This window comes from Cyanistes caeruleus, chromosome 1, assembly GCF_971803275.1.
Source record: "Cyanistes caeruleus chromosome 1, bCyaCae1.hap1.1, whole genome shotgun sequence".
NCBI lineage: Eukaryota > Metazoa > Chordata > Aves > Passeriformes > Paridae > Cyanistes > Cyanistes caeruleus.
The window spans coordinates 128,201,099-128,225,558 of NC_141701.1; the positions used below are offsets into that span (position 1 = coordinate 128,201,099).

Here is a 24,460-nt window from a genome sequence, read left to right on the forward strand (position 1 = left end):
CTTTTTATTTAATTTTTAATTACTATCCTGAAGACAGCTAATAGTCTACTTTTAACAAAGATTTTATCTTCCCAGTTTACCTGAAGAATGGTTTTCTGTGTATAACAGAAAACTTCATTTCAATGAATTTCAATGCATGCTGAGATAATTCTATTATTTAATTCTATGTGTTTTGGTTTTGTGGCTTTTATTAATATTTGGGAGTATTCTATCCTTGTCCCCAAATCTCTGACATGCACATAAGCTATGAAACAAATTGTGGAAAAATTTTCAGTGAGCTCTATGAGACATGTAAGTATGCAATATTCCAATGACAAGCCCCAGGCTCCTATTTTTGTACAGGAGCCAATGATGATTACATGGATGTCAGTGCCAAAATCCCCCTTGCTCAGAGTGCATGTAATGTGCATTGTGCACAACTTAACACCGAACAGATATGTAGCATCACCATCTGGTGTCACACTGAAGGAGAAGCTTTTGCATTATATACCACTGCCATGTCTCTGCAATTATTTCAGATCACCACCCTCCTTCAAGATAAGCCGAGTTATGTACAAAGTGACTCTTGAGATATGAGATCAGTTTGGAATGACCATTGACACAGTAAGAGAAAGCATTTGGGAACCTCATAAACAGATCCTTAGGTTTGTGCTATTGGTATCAGTCCCATATTCTGCTACCCAAAACTGCAGCCTCTTTCATGTCTGGTGATCTCTCCCACAGAGGTGCTCACTGTTAGTCTTCCACTGTAAGTGCTTTTTCTACCTCTGTCTAAATAGTATATTTTCATAACCATTTTCAGACAAGTCAGGGTCTATCCAGTTGGTTGATGGGAAGTTCAGTCTTCAGATGAAGTGGCCGGGATCTTTCAGAAGAATGAAGTGCTCCACAGCACCTGAAATGCTGAAAAGCCAGCATTTTATCCACTTGATGATCCTGCTCTCCATCACAAAAACCATAGATTCTGTTCCTGTATGAATATATCCTTAGTCCATTAACCTATCACTTTAATTATTATTGCAAAAATAATTTCACTATATATTGCTTTATTAACCATCAAACTTTTCGGGAAAATATGATGGATAAATGAAAGGGTACAGGTATATTCCATGGCAGGATATACACATAATATAACAGAGTGAATGGGACAGCCACCATTCATTTTTGATTTTTTCTCATTTAAATTTTTATTTAATAACTAAGTTTTATGTCTAAATTGTAGGAGATAAGAAAATCAGCCCTAACAAGTCATTACTTATTATCACTTTGTTTCCTTACTCAACCCTTTATTTTGAATTTGTTCAAATACTCATGATTGATACACTGCTAGCAAAATACAGTTATTCATATTCTCAATCCTATTTATTCAGACTTCTCATTATATATCAAAACTTCCATTAAGACTTTAGACATTGATTGATGCTTGATCTTCCATTAGTACAAATGGGGTTAATACACAGAAAAGGAAAATAAAACACCTCCTCAAAGTGTGAGCATCATGATTAAAGCCAGTATCACAGGCTCAATTACTGTTACACAGCGCCATGTTGCCACTAGGTGTCAGGGACACAATTCACTCTGCCCGGGCAGCAGGACTGCGGGCTTGCTTAGCTATGGCTCACGTCCCCAAAGGATTGAGCGATAACTTTGTCTACACTCTTATACTTCTCAGTTAAAGGTTTTAAAACCCCAGTGGAACTAGTTCTCTCTTTGAGAAGATCACTGTTTTGAAAACTGTGTACTGGTGCACTTAGCTCTGCCATCCTGGCGGCCATAGAGAGGGAGTTACAAACACAAATTAGAGGCAAAGAATAAAGAAAAGTACAAGACGAGGGCGAAGCAGAAGATATTGTCTGCTTGAACTGCTGTGAGGCCTTTGACACTGTCTCTCAGAAGAAGCTCGCAGAGAACCCAGTGAAGCATGGCCTGGATAGACATACACAGTGAGGTGCCCTGAAAACTGTCTGAACATCTGAGGCACAGAGTCTAGTCAGAGGCCAGGAACCAGCAGTGTACCTGAGGGGTCACGGCTGCGTCTAATTCTGCTCAAAATCTTCATCAATGGTCTGAGTGTACCCTCTGAAAATTTGCAGATGACACAAATCTGGGAGCTGGGCAGAGTGGCTGATATACCAGAGGGTCATGATGCCATCCAGAGGGACCCTGTCTTGACAGGAACAGGTGAGCAGGAAGCTTAGGAGATTCAGTAAGGGAAAGGACAAGTCCTGAATCTGGGGAGGAACAGCCCTATTCACCAGTATATGCTGCGGGACACCCAGCATATAAGAATCTTTGCAGTAGATCTGGGGTCCTGGTAGATGTAAAATTGAACATAAGCAAGCAATGTGGCTGTGTAGCTGGGAAGGCTGAAGGGATCCTGGGCTGTGTTAGGAGAAGTGATGCCGTCAGGTCAAGGGCAGTGATCCTTCTGTTCTACTCACCACTGCTGAGGCCACACCTGGAGTGCTATGTCCAGTTCTGAGGCCCCAGTAGAAGACAGACATGGACTTATTGAGGGAAGTGCAGCAAAGATTTCACACCTCTGATCACCACCCCCTGGGCCTGGCTGTTCAGCTGGTTTTCTACCCAGCTTACTGCTCATCCAGCTCATATATCAACAGCTAGTTTATAAGGATCTTATGGGAGACAGTGCCAAAGGCCTTACTGAAGTCCAGGTAAACAATATTCACAGGTCTCCACTCATCTACCAGGCCAGTCACTTCATCATACAAGTTTCTCAAGTTGGTCAAGCCCTTCCCCTTAGGCAAGCCATGCTGACTACTCCTGGTGATTTTATTTATTTTTTTTTTGATTGTTCATGTGCCTGGGATTGGTTTCCAGGATTAGCTCTTCCATCACCCTCCCAGAGATCAGAGTGAGGCTAACCAGCGTGCAGTTCCCTGGGTCTTCCTTCTTTCCCTTCTGAATGATAGAAGTGGCATTTACCTTCCTCCAGTCTTCAGGTACTTCTCCCAGTCATCATGAACAATCAAAGATCAGTGAAAGATTATTGAAGGTGGCCTCACAGTGACATATGCCAGCTCCCTCAGCATTCTGTCAGGGCCCATGGCCTCATATGTCCAGTTTACTTAAGTATTCCCTGATCTGACTCTCTTTCACCAAGGGCACATGTTCTTTGATCCAGCCTTTCCTCCTGGTCTTTGGGACCTGGGATTCCTGAAGGCTAGTACAGATGGAAGCAAAGAAGGCATTCAGAACCTCAACCTCTTCCAAGCCCTGCATAGCCAGATACCCCACCTCACTGAGCAAGATGCCCACATTTTCCCTGGTCTTCCCTTTGTCATCTGTGTACTTATAGAAGCCCTTCTTGTTGTCTCCATCACCCCTGGTCTGATTCAAATCCAGCTGGGTTTTAGTTTTGCAAACTTCATCACTCAGTGTGATGAAGACAATGATTCTCACAGGTATTCCTCACAGGTTACTCATCCTTGCTTCCTTTTTGTGTTTGAGGATGGCCAAGAACAACTTGTTTATTCACATGGTCCTCTTGAAATTTTTGTCTGTTTTTATTCATTGGGATGGAACGATCTTGACTGTGTAGGAGGTAAGCTTTTAATACTAATCATCTTTCTTAGCCCCACCTTTCCTCCAGGGCCTCATCCCACAGCATTTTTTTCAAGATCTCTGAAAAGGCCAAAGTCTGCTTTCCTGATGTACAGGGTTCTGACATTGTTTTTCCACCCTCCTTGCCCTTGGGATCCTGAAATCCACCATCTCATGGTCACTGCAGACTGACCTGCACACAAGGCTGTCTTTGATCTTCACATCCCCTCCTTGGTGAGGATGTGGTCCAGCAGTGCACTTCTCCTAACTGGCTTCTCTATCACTTGGAGGATTGGAGGAAGAAGTTATCATCTGCAGGTAATACTATCTAAATCTGTGCCGTATATTGAACTTGTTATGCAACACATTTTACTCTCTTGACACAAACTGACTTCCATGGCTTTGGCAGTGCTTTGTGCAGGATCCACAAAACTACCCAAGATTCCTTTTGCCATGTCATCTGAGGATCTCTTTGTGTGTAGGGACTGGACTTGGGACTGGACCCTTTCTATTATGTTTTATTTATGTTTTATTGTGTTGTAGATAAGATTCTTGTTTCATTTCTAGCCACCACTGCCACACTCAGAATCATGAGATGGCCTGAAAATAATACAGAAAACAGTGAGAAAAATGTTCAGAAAAAAGAAAGATTATTTTTCTAGCATCTGCAATAAAGTAACTTCCAAAGTATTTACAGATTTTCTACACTCTGTAGAACTGTCTGTTGGTAATATATAATAATGTGACAGGCTAGTTTTGGTAGTAGTAGCCTGAAGACTTTTCTTGGAAAATTGTTATCTTTGCTCAGAAACCTTCAATTGTCATTCAAACTAACACACCTAAATAATTCTTTAGCTAACAACAAATATATTCAAATGACCAACTATACACACTGAAAACAAAGAAAAATAAAAATAAAAAGGAATAAATAATAGTCTTAGGTATGATTTTACAGCCAGGCAAAATAAAAGATGAGGATTATAAGAAGAAAATATTTCAGGGTCTCAGCAGGCAACATTCTTGAACTTAGACAATGCCACACAGGCAAACCTAACCTAGGCCAGGTTAGCTGTCATGATATCCTGCATTGCCACAGAAATCTGCTAGGGTGCAAAGTCTCAAGGAACACAGACAGAATTATCAAATTACATAATGTCTACTGCCCATTTAAAAACCCTTCGCTTTCTAGACAAAATAACTCTGGTTTAACAAAATTTTGCGCTTTTTTTCTGCCATTTATTAGAATATAATTAACTTAGAAAGTTTTCTCTGATTATTTACCAAGAATGGCTACAACACACATTTCTTTTAACAGCTACATAAATTATGTTTGCACAGTGCACAGCAAGATTCCAGGAGCAAAATCTAGTTAAAAGCACTTAGCAGAAACTTACTTTTTTCTGGGCCAGGAAGAATGAGCCTTTCTGTTTTGCAACAGCTTCCTTAGCACATATTTTCACTATGCCAAAGATGGGATACAGTAGTGTCTGTCTGCTCAATGTCAGTCTGTAAGTCAACTTTCTGAAAGAACATTTTTTTATCCATTTAAGATGTTTTGAGCTGGACTACCAAAAACTTGGGCACATAAAAGGCATTTTTCAGTTCTAAAATAATTTCCTTTACCTGATTTTAGACAGAAAAGTTGAATGTATAGAATAATATCAGAATTATTTTCAATTCCAATGAAAATTTAAATTTTCAACTCTATAGCATTTTCCTCCAGAATATTACAGAATGTCTGTATTGAATGAGAAAATAGGTTTAACCCTACTAGAGGCCTAGATTAGATCTGACAACTTGACTAGAATCCTAAATACCCAGTCTATTTCTGTACACCTATATCATGTTTTCCCTTACCACCTCTGCTCAGAGGGAAAATACAAATCTTGCTGCATGTGGATACTTGGTCACATGTAGGCATGCCAAGTTCTTAGACAAATACCAGTAAATGAGGAACTGCTTCTTTCCACAGTGGGAAAAAAATTACGTGTTATGGAAATGTTGACACTTCACAAATGAGAAAAAATATTGTGTCTTCAATTAATTCAGCCATAAGGAGGAGAAATGGTCCATGGAATAGGAGATATTTCTCACTTTATTGTGTTAAGTTGCAAGATGGTATTTAAGTACTGTCTGCCAGAGTAAAAGAGGAATGACATACTGTTGCACGGCTGCCTTCATGTTTTCATAAACAGGCTGTTTCTAAGTGCCACAACTACAACTGCCATGGTTCTCACAGAAACTAAGTTGTCCAAGCTATGTTTATATCTCTTTCATATCTTCCTTAAAGTAACAAATTTCTATTTATGTGAGCTAGTAGCTTCAAATTTATGTCATGCAGCAGATGTAATCCAGGCTCCAATTATGTCTAGACTCAGTTCAAATGCTCACAACCTGTTTGCTTGGAAAGTAGATGACAATAATATACTAATATACTAGCTTGTTCGTTGTCCTACACACTTTGTATCTTTAGTGCAAAATTGTACTGAAATTTCATAAAGAGCTAGGGTCAGTTCTCACCAATATTTTACCAAGGAAAAGGAGTCATGTGAGTTTATACTTATGGAAAATTGATATCCTCAAAAACCTTACTGTTCATTTTGTGACTGAAATTTTCACTGAAATCACTACAACACCATTGCTCTGTGTGGATATCAAACCTCATTTGAATTCTAAATTATATATGTAGCCACTCTGTTTCTTTCTGTCCCTAAATCTGAAATAATCCTTGAAGTAAAAATAGCAAAGTAACTAGTAACTAGCCCACAAGAAAATACATGACCTGAGTATATTGATGAAAATGTTGTCTAAGTGCACTGTCAACACCAGACCTGCCCATGTCCAAGCAGATCCCACAGGAAATGATGGTATCTAGCTTATTTCAATTTTCTTTTTACTCTCCTGAAGTGTAACTCTTACCCTAATTCTAACACCACCATCCATCCTAATATAAAGCATAGGGTATTGGCTCTCAACGCAGTGCTGAACACTGCCCAAGGGCAACAAGAGCTGGGACGGAGGATTTAGTGCTCACCTGACACCCACCAGCCTTTCCCACTCAGTCCAACCTCATTCCAATCTGTAAAACCCTTGATAAAGGGGTTCACACAAAAGCATGCCTTCAGTGCCTTCCAAGTCCAGTGCTTACTCCAGCTATGCCTACTGTCGTCTCTTCACAGCTGAGCAGAGCTCTCCCATCCCTCAATATCCCCTGTGCCAGATGAGACACTTCTGTGCACCTGACTTAAAAATTACTTTCCTAAAGGATAAGGTACAGGTCTTCCATTCAGAAGCCCTTGCCTGACGCTGCCCGCTGTGGCCCGTAACACTTTAGGCTAGCTCTGCTCACTGGCCGCTTGCAGCGTCAGGAGTGGGGAACGGTCTGGGAGCTGTTTTCCCCAGACCGAACCTTCAGAGCCCTGGTGCCACTATAGGCTCTGCGGAATCACGGCGTCGTGGGCTTCGGCGAAGAGATGGAGGAGACCCAGAGTCTAAGCAGCTTTCCAGGAAGAAGGATTTATTAAGGGAAAGGGAACAGTGACCGGACAAGGGCTGGAAAGATGCACAGGAACCCCAAGGCTCTGGGCAAGCAGCACCTCTGTGCACCTCAATTTAAGGTGGGGAGGGTACAAACACAGGAACCAATCAGGGTATCTCAGGGGAGGAGTTGGGGGGAGGGCTTACAATGCTGGGGACCAATAGGAATAACCTGTGGGAGGGGCGGCAATCACAATGCCAATGGGGCCTCGAGTGAGGGATGAATGACAGGGAAGGAGCTAGAACAAAAGGTGGGGTTTACACAGATTGATGGGGTTCAGGGGCAGGAACAGGGTGATGGACAAGGAAGGTTCAGGAAAAAGGGGAGGGGTTTACAAAACTGACAAGCGGGTAAAACCATTCCAACTCATGGGGGGAATAACACTGAGAACAAACCATTTAAATTAATAATCAGAACAAAATGAACAGGCGGCAACATCTCCCCCTTTCTTTTTTAGAAAGAGGAGGTTGCATCCGCAGGAGGTGCAGAGGGCTCAGGGTACCAGTCTTTAAGGGAGGGAGAGGGTGGAGGCGAGGAGGAAGGAGAAGGAGCATCAACAAAATTAACTTGGGGAGGAGGAGATACAAGGTGGAGAACAGATTGAATTAAACATTTTCTCAGAATGGCGAACGCAACTAAAATTATAAAAATGATGAAAACAATCCATAAAACAGTTTTCAGGATGGATGAGAGCCATCCGGACAGTCCCCAGTTGGAAAAGATGTTGGTGGCCCAGTCCTCATGTTCTTGTTTTATCTGGTGGACCATGCCTCTCATCTGTTCGATGGTCTGGCGAATGGAGGGACTTTTTGATGTCAAGTTCATGCAGCAAAGCCCCTCAAATTCCCTGCAGTCGTGGTTGTGCAGGAGCAGCAGGTAGTCTATGGCCGCCCGATTTTGGAGGGTGGCTTGCCTTGTGATTTCCTCGTCTTCGAGGAGGTCGCTTAGCGCAGCTGACGTTAAATTTGCTTGTTTTACTACCCAACACTCGAATTGGCCTAATTCTCCAAGGGCTTGAGCAGCGGCCAACCAGGGCAGAAAAACAGACACTGCTACCCGTTTTAGCTTGCTCCAATGGAAAATTTCTGAGTCGCAGTCTGGGTCTAAGTCGTCCAGGCTGCGCTTCTTGATAGCCGAATTATTCCTTTGGCTCCAATTTTCGATTTGGGTCGTGTTGGGTGAAAACAAGGACAGCCGGCCCAGTGTGCACGGCCCTCCGAGAAGGCGAGAGGGGATGCCTGCCCATGCCCGATCTCCACAGATCAAAAATAAACCTTTGGGTAACCGAAGAGGGGAAGGATTAAGGGTTGAGGGCATCTTTACATGTGCAATGTTCTGGCACCACTTGGCTGCCTGGAACTGCTTGTTCACTTGTTCCACCTTTGGATATGGGGCAGGATCAGAGGGATAATAACGGAAATGAACGCAGAATGACGCCGGGGAGGAATCTAAAAGGTCGAGCTCTTGGGGCTCAACGGTCGCTTTCTCAAGCGTGGCTTGCCAGTCTCTCCAGAGGAGGAGGGGGTTCTTCGCTGGCCTTCTGATCTTGTACATTGGCGCTGAGCGGACGACACGTTGAGCCGGCCTTCCCTGGTTGGCGTCCTGGAGCAAGGTGGTAAGGGAGTCGGGAAACTCTTCAGGCTTCAAAGGGATCCCCACCAGGCATGTTGACATTGGGTTACCTGCTGCTCCGGTGGAGAGGCACAGCTCGTCGCGCTGCAGGGACTTCGCCAACATGACCCATACGTTTTGTTTTGGCTGAGGCACGATCCACCCTTCCATCTGGGCCACTACCAACATCACACCAAAGATGATCCCGGCGACGCTTGGGGCTGTCATGTCTTCAGGGATGGCTCTCTCTAAAACAAAGCAAACATAAAACATAACTTAACTAAAAGGTAAGTCGGCGTAACAAAAGGGTTCAGGGTTGTTTTCTCCTCCTCTTCGGGTTGGGGGTGGCTCACCCGGACGCAACAGTGCCGGCATCCTTGACCCCATCCGGCGGCCTGCTCGGATGTTTAGGGACGTAAGGCTTAACCCACCGTTGTGGGATCCACCTTAGTCCCTGGGGCGAGGATACGCAAGCGTACCCGCGCCCGCAGGTCACTAGGTCAAAAGGACCCATGATTTTCTGGGTCTCAGGGTCCCGGACCAGCACCGGAGGGCGGTGTTGCAATCGGTAGCTGTCGGCAGTCTGGAAGTGCCGGGTCACTGGAGGGTTGGGATCTTGATCCGAACAATTTAGAAAGTTCAGAGTGTAAAGGGCCTTGCACAGTCGTTCTTGTGGTGTGCAGCCCTTCACAGTCTCCTTCTGGTGGAAAAGGACACGCTTGAGCGACTGATGGGCTCGCTCAACAATCGCTTGGCCTGTGGGGGAGTGTGGGATGCCTTTCTTATGTTCCACTCCCCACTCTTGCAGGAATTCCTCCAGTTTCCTGGAGGTATATGCTGGGCCATTATCTGTTTTTATTTCTTTGGGGACCCCCAACACAGAGAAAGCCTGCATGAGGTGTTTGCAGACATGCTCGGCTTTCTCCCCTGTGTGGGCAGAGGCAAAGACAGCACCCGAGAAGGTGTCGATGGAAAGGTGCACAAAAGGGAACCTACCAAATTCAGGGACGTGTGTTACGTCCATCTGCCACACCTCGCAGCTCCCCAGACCTCGAGGGTTGACCCCCGATCCTAGGGAAGGCATGGCGGTAGAATGACAGTGCGGGCATGTGGCCACAATGGCTCTGGCCTGGTCTCGCCTCAGGTGGAACTGACAGACCAGTCCAGGCACATTCTGGTGGAACATCTGATGACTCAGCTTGGCTTGCTGAAACACATCAGGGAGCTGGGCCATGGAAACGGGGGTAGCGATGGAATCTGCCATTTTATTCCCCTCCGCTACCGGACCAGGGAGCTCCGTGTGTGACCTCACGTGCATTACGAAGAAAGGCTGCTTTCTGTGGGAAACAGCATAGATCAGTTTAGAAAGCAGCTCAAACAGCTTAGGATTGGAGATCTCCTTGAGAGCTGCATGTTCAGCTCTCGCAACCACCCCTGCTACATAGGCCGAATCTGTAACCAGATTGAAAGGTTCAGAAAACCTCTCAAAAGCTCTAACGACTGCATCCAACTCAGCAACTTGTGGAGATCCCTCCACGTATTTAACATCTGCTTCCCACTGCTGAGTCCGAGGATCTTGCCAAGTCACTACTGACTTGTGAGATGCTCCGGATGCGTCTGTAAAAACAGTCAGAGCTTTGAGGGGCTTTCTGCTCCGAACTTCTCTTGGAATTACATCGAACTTTGCGTTAAAGAATTTATGGGCAGGGGCGTGGACCGAAATTTGTCCGCAGTAACTATCCAGAGCAATCTGGAGGGTCTCGTTCTCCTGTAACAGCTGATTGAACATCTCCTTTGTCAGCTTATCTGGGGACGCTTTGTCCCGAGACAAGCTAATAGGCACCCGAATGCACGAAAAGTCACACCCAGCCATCTCCCGAAGTCTAGCCCTAGCTCTCCTGATGAGCTGAGCCATCAGCTCTTGTGGCCGGGTGACACTTTTGGACCGCTGGTGACTCAGGAAGACCCACTCTATGATCAAGAGCGGGTCCTTGGAGCCCTGGTCCCATTGAAAGATGAGCCCACACAGGTGTGGCAGTCTCCCCAATACAATAAATTCAAAGGGCAGGCTTGGTTCGTACCGATGCGCCTGTCTTTTGACTAGCGCATCCTGTACCTTCTCTAGTGCTTCCTTCGCTTCTGGGGTCAGGGTCCTGGGAGAACTTAGCTCCTTCTCCCCCTTCAAGAGTAAGAAGAGGGGGGCTAGGTCTTCAGTAGTGAGGCCCAGCCAAGGTCTGACCCAGTTCAAGGTCCCACACAGAGAGTGAAGGTCTGCCAAAGTTTTCGGATTGCTGTTGATGGCCAATTTTTGAGGCACAATGGTCCTCTCAGCAATCCGCAGACCCAGATATCTCCAGGGTGGCATCTTTTGAACTTTATTTTCCTGGAGTTGAAAACCTGCTGATGTTAAAACCTTAACCACTAGGTCAAGAGATTGTGTAAGTAAATCGTCATGGGGGGCACACACTAGGACATCATCCATGTAGTGATGGATGATGACCTCCCCCATTTTGGAGCGCACAGGAGACAGCAATGAGGAGACATACCACTGGCAGATAGTCGGTGAGTTCTTCATGCCCTGGGGCAATACCCGCCAGTGGAACCTCCTCATTGGGGCTTCTCGGTTAAGGGTGGGCACCGAGAAGGCAAACCGTGGGGCATCTTCAGGGTGTAGAGGAATTTGAAAAAAGCAGTCCTTGATGTCAATTATCGCCAAATTCCAATTTCGGGGGAGCATGGTTGGGGAAGGCATCCCTGGTTGAAGGGGCCCCATGTCTACAATGATTTTATTTATGGCACGAAGATCGTGGAGGAGTCGCCACTTGTCTTTCCCCGGCTTACGAATGACAAAAACCGGAGAATTCCAAGGGCTCGTTGTCTCTACGATGTTGCCTTTTACTAATTGCTCCTCCACGAGCTCGTTGAGCACCCTTAATTTATCCTTTCTGAGCGGCCACTGATCAATCCAGACCGCTTCATCCGTGATCCAATCCAGCTTCTGGAAGGGGCGCTCCACAGTGGCCGCCACTAAAAATCCCGGGGGGTTTTCGGGATTTCAATTCTTGCCCCCCATTGAGACATGAGGTCTCTCCCCCACAAGGGAACCTGGAAGTCTGCGACGAATGGGCGTAAATTAGCCAATTGCCCATCCGGCCCCTTAATTTGCACCACGCTCTTTGAAACTCGAGCCAATTGGGTGCCCCCTATACCCTGTATTTTCCCCGCCACAGGTTGCAACTCCCAATGTGACGGCCATCTCCTTTCGGGGATGATCGTCACATCCGCCCCTGTGTCAAGCAGACCCTTCATGTTAACAAACTCCGCACCCTGCTTGACGCTGCAATCAATGATAGGTTTATCTTCACCCACCACTTCTGCCCAGTAGACGCCTGGTGCGTGGTCGTCTACTGAAAATCTTTCAGGCATTGGGATAATTTGGGCAATAATTTGCCCTTTCGGCAGGAAATATGGTGGGTGAGTGCAGCGCGCCAGGAGAGTGAGGTTCTCCGGACCACCCGGGAAGGTAATCGGAGAAATCTCAATCTCTGGGGGTGTGTATTTAGTGTCCCCGATGGCAATAAACTTACAGTCGTGTCCAGTTTCCATCTGATCCCCCTCCAGAGGGTCCACAGCCACCACTGTCCAGTGCTGGGACCGGAAGAGGGTGTCTTTGGTGGTGATGAGATATCGCGTCCGGGATACGTGCCATGTCCAGCGTTTAAGGTCTCCCCCCTCCGCGATACCTGCCCCATTTTTTGCATCGCGCGGGGCAGGTCCGCGCCGCGCTCCTAGTTTTTTTTATTAGATACTTCTTTATGTACTCTCTCCCCTGAACCGTCCCCCATCGGCCCCTGGTGAGGGTGGTTGGCAGGACAGTTCTTCGCCATGTGGCCCAGCTGTCCACACCGATAGCATTGCGTGGTTCTCGCCGGCGGAATAGCGGTGTGCCCCGCCGGGTGCTGGGTCACTGCTGCCGTTGGTGGTCTCCTGACCGTGTGTGGTGGTGGCGGCACCTTGGACGTCCCCACTAATGGCACTTTCTTCTCGCACGCATCAATGAGGGCGTCCAGGGTCGGCGGTGGATACATAGGCAGACTAAAGATAACTTGTTTGCAGATGTCGTTGCAATTGGCTTTTGCCATTTCGAGGATAAATTGTTCTTGCATCTCAGGCCTATCCACCTGTCTCTCTATTTGTTCCTGCAACCGGTTCACAAAGATGGTAAATGGCTCATTGGGGGATTGTCTGATGTTCGAAAAGTTGGTAAGGGGTTCCCCCCCCGGCAAGATGTTAAATATTTTTTCAGCGGCCTCCGTAATTTTAATCAAAACAGGCCGGGGTAGAACCCTAGCCTGTTCTTCTGGTTTTACCCAATTCCCTTCACCGCACAGATGATCAATTGAGAGAGGGTTTTCATCCGCGTCAACCGCGGACTCCTCGCTGCGCAACAACTCAGGAAGGATGGCCTCCAACGATTTCTTCCACCTCTGTTTCCACAGCCTATAGTCAGCTGGGGAAAGGAGGCAGGCAAACAACTCTTTTAAATCGTGGGGGACCATTTCGTTTGCGGAGAAGGTGGCCTTTAACAGGCCCTTAAAATATTCACTTCTCCTGCCAAACTCTTTCTGAGCCTTGCACAGCTCCCTCTTCGTCTGGAAGGAGAAGGGCTCCCATTCTCGGTACCTCCCCCCCCTTCCTCTAAAACTAACCGGTGCGGCAAAGGGAATTATAACCTGTTCCGGGTTCTGGCTCTCAGGCCTGTCACTTCCGGTTCCCGAAGCGTGGGAACTGGTGGGAGGGGCGTGGGAACCGGAAGGGGAGGCGTGGGAACCGGGAGGAGGGGCGTGGGAACCAGAAGCCGGAAGAGGCGGGGCTGGAGGACCGACTGAGGGGGAGGGTTGAAGGGAGGAATGGCGGCCGGAAGGGGTGGAGTTTTGGGAGGTAACAGTTTGGGGACACACCCCCGAGGAGGAGGAACTATCTGAGGGCAAGTGGGAGGGGTCAGGGTAGGAAGGGAAGGAGGAGCTAGGGAGGAAGGGGTTGGACTTTGAGGGGAGGAAGGGATTGTGGGAAGAAGGAGCACAAGGGAGGGGTCCGACCATGTGGTCCCCGCCATCTTGTGTCCCTCGGGGGCCATTTTGGGAATTATGTAAGGTATGGGCAGACTCAGGGGAAGATTCAGGGGAACACCGGGAATTAGGGAGTGTAGGGGAACTAGGGTTCTGGGAGTAAAACTGGGGATCAATAACTTTATCAACTCGGGGATTTGGAACTTGGGAAGGGAAAAACTTGGAGTTATCAACTGGGGAAGTAGGGGAATGGGTAAGGGCTCCGGCAGCTTGGCCAGGGCTACCGGGGCAAGGGTTCTGAGGGAGGCTTGGGGAGCCAGGGAGACTACTGCCGACTTCGGAGCCCTGCGTTTCACGGGTTGCTCCGCAGGTCTCCCCCAACTTAGGGACAAGGGACGAGGAGCAGGGGTTTGGGGAAACCGGGGAAACTGAAGAAACTGGGGAAGGCTGCGTTGGCTGCTTCTGCTTTTCCTTCTTCTCAACTAAAGCGGTCCGAATTAGAACGAAAAGCGGGATTAATTTAGCGGCTGTTTTGTCCCCCTGAACTACCAAAGCCGTTAATTTGGACCCGACCGAATTCCAAAATGACACCGAAAGAACATCTTCGGGGGACATATGGGGAAAATGCAGAAAAAGCCAACGTACAAGCCTCTTAACCAACCCACGCGAATATTTATGTTTCCCACCCTCAAGGAGACCCACAACTTGGAAATAAATCCCCCTCTGCGGAGCCGACAAACGCGCACCCATCTCTTACACCTCCGGCTCCACAGTCTCACCACCCCCCAACGGCAAACGAGAAATTAAAAACTAAAAACAAGGGTCTGGACCCGAATCACACTCACTCCCCCCCCCAGGGGAGTCTACCAAGGGGCTACCAAGGGGCTCACACACACGCCCCCCCCCCTTTTTCCCCCACCGGGGAAAACTTACCAAGTCCAGACAGTGGCCGTGGGAGGTGTCCAAAGCCCCAGGAGCGGTCCCTCGTGCGCGGAGAGATTGTCGCTCCTTCCCCCGGGAGCGCCGCCGGACAAAAACCGGCCTGCTGCAACCGGGGTAGCTGCCGCCCAAAAGTCTTTGTAATCCAAAAACGACTCCTCCGGGGGTCTCCTCTCGCTGAAGAGGCCCCACGTTGGGCGCCAGCTGACGCTGCCCGCTGTGGCCCGTAACACTTTAGGCTAGCTCTGCTCACTGGCCGCTTGCAGCGTCAGGAGTGGGGAACGGTCTGGGAGCTGTTTTCCCCAGACCGAACCTTCAGAGCCCTGGTGCCACTATAGGCTCTGCGGAATCACGGCGTCGTGGGCTTCGGCGAAGAGATGGAGGAGACCCAGAGTCTAAGCAGCTTTCCAGGAAGAAGGATTTATTAAGGGAAAGGGAACAGTGACCGGACAAGGGCTGGAAAGATGCACAGGAACCCCAAGGCTCTGGGCAAGCAGCACCTCTGTGCACCTCAATTTAAGGTGGGGAGGGTACAAACACAGGAACCAATCAGGGTATCTCAGGGGAGGAGTTGGGGGGAGGGCTTACAATGCTGGGGACCAATAGGAATAACCTGTGGGAGGGGCGGCAATCACAATGCCAATGGGGCCTCGAGTGAGGGATGAATGACAGGGAAGGAGCTAGAACAAAAGGTGGGGTTTACACAGATTGATGGGGTTCAGGGGCAGGAACAGGGTGATGGACAAGGAAGGTTCAGGAAAAAGGGGAGGGGTTTACAAAACTGACAAGCGGGTAAAACCATTCCAACTCATGGGGGGAATAACATTGAGAACAAACCATTTAAATTAATAATCAGAACAAAATGAACAGGCGGCAACACTTGCCCTTTCCCCCAAATCAGCTCTCTTCCCTACTCTACTCAGAAGTGCAGAGGGCTGCCAAACCTCGATCAAAACGCAAGGTGTGGGCCCGTATGGATGCCAACCCTCACAATATCTAAGGAACCATTCCTAAGTTAGCACAAAGAAGGAGGTCAGCTATGCCTGGGTCCTCTCCTCTAATTGTTTTAAAGAGGCAGTCAGGCCATCTTTCTCAGACTCATTCTTTTGTGATTATTTGCTCAGACTGCCTTTTCTTCTAAAAAATCTTCAGCTTCTCATTTTGAATACAACTTTACAGTGAGAGATGTCTTCGCTGATTTGGATCTTCAGGCTTGATGTCTGCAGTCAGCAGCAAATGACATCTGTGTATTGTTCCCTCCAGATGTTGACTAACTGGGCAGGAACAGTCTTGATCTGGGAGCTAACACAAAGGCCAGGGTGGGGTGTGAAAACCTTTCAAAAATTTTGTTTAGCTTAGAGCTAGAGACTTACTACAGAACACATAATTTATGCAATTCCTTGAAGTGCCTTAGGGATGTTTCCCATGTTTCATGAGGTTTTACTGCCTGGATTGAAGCAGCAGCCTATATCTGATTCTCTGCTGAGTTCCCAGTTTCAAAATTTAGGCTTAGGCAGACAACAGAGTTACATCTTTAAGATATCTAGGGAGTTTCTAAACATATATATATATATATATATATGTGTGTGTGTGTGTGTGTGTGTGTGTGTATATATATATATATCACTGAGTCATGGATAAAAACCCAAAACACTGTTCCTCCTGATAGCTAGAGCATCTATCCAAAACCTGAAGGAGTAAGGAAAACGAAGATGTTTTGACAAGAAAAAAACAGAAGACTTGATTGCTCTGCAAAGAATGAACTGTGCAGCAACTTACAATCCATGTCTCATCCTTTGACTAGTCTTGAGTACAGGTACTAAGTCCACTTTTTCTTTCACTTTCCTACCCCTCCCCAATACCTAAAAACCCAGCAAGATCATCTCTCCTCTGTAGCATAATAGCAACAGCTAATCAGAGTCCTATATATGGTGGTATAAATGTTAAAAAGGCCTTGACAGGATCTCTCTGCGGGATATCCATTGTAGAAGTCTACACTGTATGGATATGGGTGGGATGGCTCAGTGAAGCTACCTAACATGTCATGCATGCCTAGACTGGGAAGCTTACAAGAGTTGTCTGACAGAGCATGGTGGCCCCAACAACAAATAGCAGGAGGCTCTTTTCACTGTGGTCCTGCATAAAGCAATATTCAATCAATTAAAAATTTCCGTTCAGAGCTCCATCTTACCTTTCTAATATTTCCTTACCACATTTGGAGAAGAGACAGGCAGTTCCAGGGTTAGGTGTCCCTTGCTTCCCTTCTGATCACAGTCCTGATCACAATGCACTCAGATGTTGGTCCTCACATGGGGGAATTATCAGTTCCTCCTCCTTTCCTGCCCCTGGTTGCTGTCACCAGATCTCCCTGATGGTCTCTCTCAATTCAGATATCCTATGTTTCCTCTGAAAGCCCATGAGCAAGACATTGGCAGAGCACTTTTAAAACAGAAGTATTGCTTATTTTAGAAGAACAGAAAGAACAAAGCACACAGAGAAAAGTATTTCAAAACAAGAATAGGAATGTCTGGTTTATTTTTCCTTGTTACAAAGGTGGACCGGTCACTGACTTCCCAAGTTAGACAGTCATAAAAAAAAATAATAAATTCAACTCATAGAATTAGTCTATGCATAATGTAGGAAACCGAACAAAGGGAAAATCAGACTTAAAAAAATACTTCCCTAGAAGCCTTTAGAAATTATTGAAAAACTAAAATATGAACTATGAAACTGCCTTTTTCCTTTCAGTGTGCCTTTTGCTATCTCAGATCTTACAGAGAGCGGTTTGATCCAGATCCCACTTAAAACTACAGCTGAAATGACTGGAGACATTGAACTGAATGGCCATTGAATTTGGACTTCATTCACAGTCATTCACACTGGTTACTATCCAGTAACCGGAAATAACACATGTACAACTTCCCTCTGGCTGAGAAGTTAACCCATCACTTCAGGGATGTCCTAGCAATTCCCTCTAGTATCTCACACTGCAGTAGCTATGCACAGTACTTATTATGTGCAGTTGGCAATAAGATTTCCCACCATCCTGCTGAAAATCATCCACTTAACTCATACAACTCATGAGTCACTATCTGAACTCTGAGTACAGAATATTACAGCCAGCTTTTCAGCAGTGCAGTAGTTAGTGAGCATACCAAGCCTGTCCTTTCCTGTAAACAACCTCTCCTTATTTTCAGACACAGCTGTCAGAGCCCCAAATACTCTAAAAGGCATTTGAAAATCTGGGTTGCACCCTACTGATGATGGCCCAGTTTCCCAGTCATGACACAGAACAAAACTGTTCTGCAAGCATAAAGGCTTTCTCTTTGGCCAAGTCAAGGTTATGTACAAATACAGCAGCTAGGATCAGACAGCCCATACAATTCTACTAGAACTGGGAAACACATCCTTTTGACGATGATGTAAACAGTGTATCAGCCATAAAATTAAATTTTAAAAATTAAAAATGTTAATAACTTTCATAGTGATTAAAAAAAATGAAGAATAAGGCAATTTCATATCTCAATGCTAGTTGTGCTCTCAATACACTTCTGGAAAACATGTTTATTAAAATGAAAACAGTGAGACAGGATGGGACCAGACAGGGTCCCTTTTCAAAGGGAGCTGTGGATATAATAATTCAACTGATGTGACTACAGGGGAATTGTAAGGGGATATTTACATGAAAGAAAGCAATGCTGTTCTGGCTCTGGTCTGGGCCCCCTTCAGCATTTCCCAGCATCCAGCACACTCAGGCAATGTCTGTGTCATAGGGCATACCCAGTGTCATGCTACTGCCTTTTAGGTCCCATATCAAGATGACGAGGGACACTTAAAATGCCACCCTCAGACTACTGTGGTAACTGGCACACTGACTCAGGACAACTGTGAGGTGCTCTTAAGGAGAGTTAAAAGGTCATTTGCACAGCTAATGCACTAGGAATGTTAGCTGCTACATAGTCCTGTAATGCCAGCAACTGTGACGTTCAGGCATTTGCCATATCCTGCAAGCTGATCAATACCAGTACAAATTTCATAAAGCTGCCAGAAGCTTAGATTATGTTAACACAAATAGCAAAGAAAGAACAGCCAGAAAAGATACTGAGAAGTAGGAAAGATAGCAAGGCACACAGCCTTTATCACAGCACTGAGAAAAGAATCAGGACAAACAGCTTTGGATGATCTGCACGAGTACATCTATTCCTTTGAAATGCTGGGATATGTTTCTTTACCATAGAGGGGCAAGTTAATGGAAGAGAGAGTGAATGGATGGAAATAACATGAAGTGATTTATGTTCAGGTGAGAGTGGTGACTCACTCCAGCAGCATTTAGTCTCTAAAGTATATAAATTACATACTTGGAAAACTGCAAGTTGCAGGTTGTAGCCCTGTTTCATTTGGCTGTCCTAACTTTAACTGGGGTTCAATAGATCCAATTTTTCAATTTCAGACCATTAGAGAGAAGAAGAAAAGGAGGTTGTAATTTTTTTGTCTTTACTACCTTGTGATCTTTTCAGCACATAAAGGTCACCTACAGCAGATGTCAATAATCACACTCTTCACAGTTTCCTTAAAGTTCATAATTTTACAGAACTATTTCACAGGTTACTAAACCAAACCAAATTACTTCTCAGCAAGAGTGAATTGGTGCCTTTCCTATATAATTTTATGAGTTCCCTCTGAGTCTTCTCCAAGGATTTGAGCATTCGGCACAATATTTGAATCATGAACTGACAGTAAAGGACTGGAATTATCTGGATGTTTCAAAAGTACAATATTAGATACTTTTCTTCAGGAATGGTTAAATAGGGACAACCTTTTTATTTGAAAGAGAAAATTCTTGGAGTCAAAATGCTCTAACTGTTCTCTTTGAGTGACTTCAGATGGAAATTTATCCCATGTTTTCAACAGTACAATTTAATTCAGCATGTTGGTCAGACCTAGCACATAATTTCTCAAGGTGCTATGGGTTCATAACTCTGACTGAAAACCCTCAGACCTGCAAGGTCTTGCAGCTTTTATTAAGCAGCCAGAAGTGCTCATACAAAACTACAGACTGCTTCTCAAAATGCAGTACAACACTTTTTTGAGTCTTTCTCACGTGAAGAGCAAATAATACCATATCCACTTACTGTATGTCACAAAAAGCGGGGAAATGTAATGAAGGTTTGACTAAGGCAAATGTGATAGAAATATCCTTATTTGTTCAATTTTACTAAATCACTGGTTTTTTTTTTTTTCCCAAGGCCTTGAAGAAGGTAATTTTCAGCAAAAATTACATCCTAACTAGGATCCTTGGCATTGATTTGATTTGACTTCTTTTAATTGAAATGCTTAAAATTTAAGAACTGTTTCCATACATGAGAAGAGATAAGCATGTACATAATTTGAAGTGTATGCTGTAAGCCCAAAATACCAAAAAAACCAAACACAGATACACTTGTTTACTTCAGCATGGCAACACTCCCATGCAATATCCGTTTCAGACTTGTACTCCAATTAAATCCCACATTGCTTTGATAACATTCTTACCTCCCTTTCATAAGCTTCAGCATATAGGGAGTTTCAAATAAGGAACTGGTTTAGAGGATTCCATGTAGCAGATCTGTAACAAAAAGCAGAAGGAAAACTGGTTCTCCAACACCTAACCCAGGGGAAAGCACTGCCCTTCCTCATAGCACCTGCTGAATGCTGGCAAGGGGTCTTGTGATGATTACCAAGTTTTCTCTTGTCTAGAGTATCTTCAAGATTGTTTACCTTGGATTTATTTATTGATCTGAATATCAAAAAGATTTAATATTATTAATATTTATAATATAAAATATTAACATTTAAAAACATTTCTCCAGAAACAGAGAATTAGAAGCTTATATTTCTTTCTGGGAATGATGAAATGCCTAAATATTCAACTTTATTCATAATGAGTATCCACAAAATGGAAGGCTTAACAACTCTCACTTCAACAGTAGTTGTGTGAGTGTGTAAGAAGAAATTACACTGCTTCTTATATGGTGTAAATGGATTTCTTACACGTTTTAGTGAATCTGGTTTTGTGCAGTGAAAATATGTCTTGTTAATATATATATTTTTTTCAAACTAAATATGTAATTTAATTGGTCTCGCAACAAAGATATTTTTCATCTCTATTTCACAAACTGTATCCTCCTGTATGTTAAAATATTTTCTTTCAAAAGTGGCGTTTTGAACCAATGCCTTCAAACTTATTGCTGATCATTTGTACCTAGATATTATGCCCCAGATAAGAGAGAATCAAAACTTCTATTTGCATATATTTTTAACTTCTAAATAGGTAAATATTTGAGTACTTTCTTCCTTTGGTATTTTTTGATATCTAGGGGTTCTTTTCCCATATAGAAATTAAATGAAATGTATGTTCATGAATGCCTGCATATAAATGCAACCACCATAGTAAATTTATAATATTGGTGTAATTTCAATAAATGAAATGAAGAAATATTAAATTAGTGTGGTGTGGATTTTTATGCCACTTTAGGTAGACAGAAATCTTGGAAATCAAGTACCCCATAGCTCTGATGATTTTGTTTTCATTTCAGTGACTTTTAGATAACCACTATATTGAAAACTGAATTTGAAAATACCAAAGTGGACAGAGTAATAAATAATATTAAAAAAATCATAGTAGCAAGAAAACTTACTTAATGCTGCATAGCAAAACTGTGGATTTTGTCTAATATACCATGAGATTTTGCCACAATAAATGGAGAGAGGGAGACTTTCCTTGTTTATACTGTTATTAATGTTCCAGCAATGTTGCATTTTACCCATTACCTGTTAGTCACGACACAAAAATATTTTGCACTTACTCAGACCCAAAGGCAAAGCATTTTAATTGTTCAGTGCAACATTTTTTTATTGTACTGGCTCTTTATCAGGAATATTTTAATACACAAGCTACATTTTCATTTTTAATTGCAGTTATCACACCTTAGCCTGTGGCTATACATTTCATCAAATAAGAAAACTCCCATAGACCTACTGTGTAGACAACTCCTGTAAAGCATGTTACAGAAACTCAGCCTTTATGAGAACAGCTGATTAGTATCTGTGAATTCACACTTCAGCGATAATAGCCAGGATGTTGCAAACAAAAAACAAACTTCCCTTGGGTAATCCAAAGCACTAGGGAGAAGTGGTATTCCAGAGATACCTTGAGCCTCTTGGAAGTGTGGCCAGGTAACACCATAGAGAGCCCTTTTCTACATGATGTCTTGGCTTAGTATTTTCTAGACTAAACTTCTCATTCAAGTTCATATGATGTGGACACTAAAAGAAAAACACTTTCAAATCTGATGAAGGAAATGCTGATTAAGTTTAGACATCTTTCCTAAGATGTCTAAACTTAAACTTCTAATTTGAAATATCCTGTTCCACTAACCCCTTTTCCATATTCTTACAGAAAAATATAACTGTTCAGATGAAACATATTTAGACCTCAAAAGATGTATTCTTTTGCCCTGACTTTTTACAAGGTGTCCACTTTTTCCCAGGTGGTCTTCTCCAGAGCAAGGCTGTTCACAGTAAAGGCAGCCATGGCCCAAAGTGGCAGCTGTCCTGATGACACCTTTCCTCTATTTTCCTCTGCATCTGCAGCTCTCATAGAGGATGCCACATGCTCTTCCACAAGAACTGCTACAGTAGTCAGCTGAGACTGGAAAAGGACATTATTTTGTGTCTAGCTATGTACTTTAGATCAGTGCCAGCCCACCCTGAAAGTCTACCTTTATTTCCTCTGCAATGGTGTACTTGGCTGAAGATTACTATTCCCCTACTTAGTAAGCAGCCTCCTGAATTGTGACAAGCATTTCAAGATAAACACTTTTGAGTCCTACGTTTATCACAGTTTGAGTCCTAGCTTTATTTCCTGAATGGTACAGCTATACTCCAAAACAGTTTTTTTCCCTCAGCTATTTCTACATTCCCAGTTTAAACACCCTTAGTTAATCTCGTGCAAGCTTCTAGCTATTTTTTTGGAAAAGCAATTTTGAAACCAGCAATCCAGTCTTATTTTCCATGATTTTAAAGGAGATAACAGATAATTTCAAACGTGGGTAACAAAGGCAGGGAATGAGGAAAAAAGGTGTCTCCTGCTCAGGGCTGCTGAGTTGCCATGTTTACAGCTCCAAGCAGGCTGCTGACCAGCCACAGATCCATCTGTAAAATGATCCAGCTACTGTACTCCTGACTTTTGCAAGTTATAAGCAGACGTGGGAGATTGTGTAAGTGCTGAAGCAGCTGCAGAACCTTTCCCTCACTGAACTACTGAAGAGGCACGCCAGCTTGTTTGTGTGCTCCTCCACAACCTTTCACCTACTTTGGCTGTTTTGGCTGTACTGGGAGCCCCCAGCAGCTCGTGTGGCAGCAGTGTCGGGTGACAGAAAGATGAGAACGGGAAGATATGACCCTTGTTTATACTGCTATTTCTGTATTTTTTTCCATGTAAAGGGTGATATAAATATTTAGAAAAAGAAACGTATTAGTAGGTTAAAGTACCAATCCAATTCCATAAAAGCAGACCCATCTGCAGGCGGAGAGCCAGTGATTTGCCCTTGATACTGCTGGAAATTTCACAAGGTGTTGCAAATACGACACACACTTGTCACCAGACTACTCCTTCCGCTTACATTCCAAACTTCCTCGTGCTACCATTAATTTCCACCCAGACTTACTGCTCCTTCTGAGTATCATTTACCCTTCCTTACAGAAGTTGAATTAGAAGCTGTCTTTGTCCCTAGCAGAAAATGTTAGTCTGGTTCTGTAAGAGAAAAAACTTTGATGATGCTGCCTGTCCACCTGTTTGCCAAACTATCCCTCCTAAGTCAAATTTGAGTAGATAATCTACTCCCTAAAAATCTCTGTACAAGCTGGCAGGTGGTTTAGGGAGGAGAGATTAGAATTTTGCTCCATACTGGATAAAAAGGAGAGGAAACTCAACCAGACTCATTCTACTAGAGAGCAGCAACCATACCAGTAGTTCATCCCACATGTTCTGGCTGGTCAGGAGGGCACTCATCCCAGCACATCCTATTGGGTCTCCAGCACTTGTTGGGTTAGGAAGAAGAGCCTTACATTTTTGTCCCCACAGAGAAAAAGGTATGGAAAAAGCAACCATGATACCTTCCATTAGACATCAGCAACATGGCCAGTTATTACACATGCTGGCTGACCAGGAACACAGCTCTAAGTACGGCACGTTGTGTCTCCAGCAGGGGTGAGGACGTAAGAAACATGAGGCGACAGCTGATTGCAATGGAGAGCTATTAGGAGGCAAATGGACAGGAATCCAGGCTTCATTCATTCCACTCTTCTGGACCCATCTGTTGTGGAAAAAAGCAGAATGTTAACGCAGCTCCATTTTCTTAAGCACAGTCAGCAAAACATTACTGTGACCAAGCAACTGCAAGTGCTGTTACTGCCTTTTTAAAACTTGCCCCAGGGCAGTTCAGAAGAGGAAAGTTAAAATATCTAATCAGCAGAAATGAGACCCGCTCTGATGAGTACCGCAGTTCAGAATTTGGCACTGTCCTTCAGAGTCATTGTTCTCTGACACCTGCAATTAAAACTGTCACATGTTTCAGGAGGGTGAAACAGTGGTCTGGAGAGGAAATAAAGTGAGAACACTGCTAAAGACAGGATAGATGGACGCATTATATGAAGTGGTTACAATTTGCACCTGCCTAGCTCACCTGCAGTTTGGCTG

The 24,460-nt window shown here is 44.5% G+C and overlaps 1 protein-coding gene and 1 long non-coding RNA gene across 3 annotated transcripts; both read right to left on the reverse strand.

Moving 5' to 3' along the window:
- Window positions 1-1,157: 1,157 nt before the first annotated feature.
- Window positions 1,158-24,385, reverse strand: LOC111924239 (uncharacterized). Of its 2 annotated transcripts, XR_015277915.1 has the most exons (5): window positions 24,262-24,385; window positions 23,878-24,077; window positions 16,932-17,127; window positions 4,959-5,085; window positions 1,341-4,164 (listed from the first exon to the last, which is right to left on the reverse strand). It is a non-coding gene; the product is annotated as an uncharacterized LOC111924239 (long non-coding RNA). The 2 variants fall into 2 exon arrangements; XR_002861539.2 differs by lacking the exon at window positions 24,262-24,385 and having other exon boundaries at window positions 1,158-4,164; window positions 16,932-17,160; window positions 23,878-24,082.
- LOC147655892 (uncharacterized) lies at window positions 7,068-8,986 on the reverse strand. The gene has a single exon (XM_086856899.1). The coding sequence runs from the start codon at window positions 8,984-8,986 to the stop codon at window positions 7,556-7,558; it is 1,431 nt and encodes a 476-aa protein (XP_086713025.1). The 3' UTR covers window positions 7,068-7,555.
- Window positions 24,386-24,460: the final 75 nt, after the last annotated feature.

Excerpts from the sequence above, each read along its gene's own strand:
- LOC147655892 (XM_086856899.1), bottom strand. The coding sequence starts at position 8,986 with ATGTTTTATGTTTGCTTTGTTTTAGAGAGAGCCATCCCTGAAGACATG.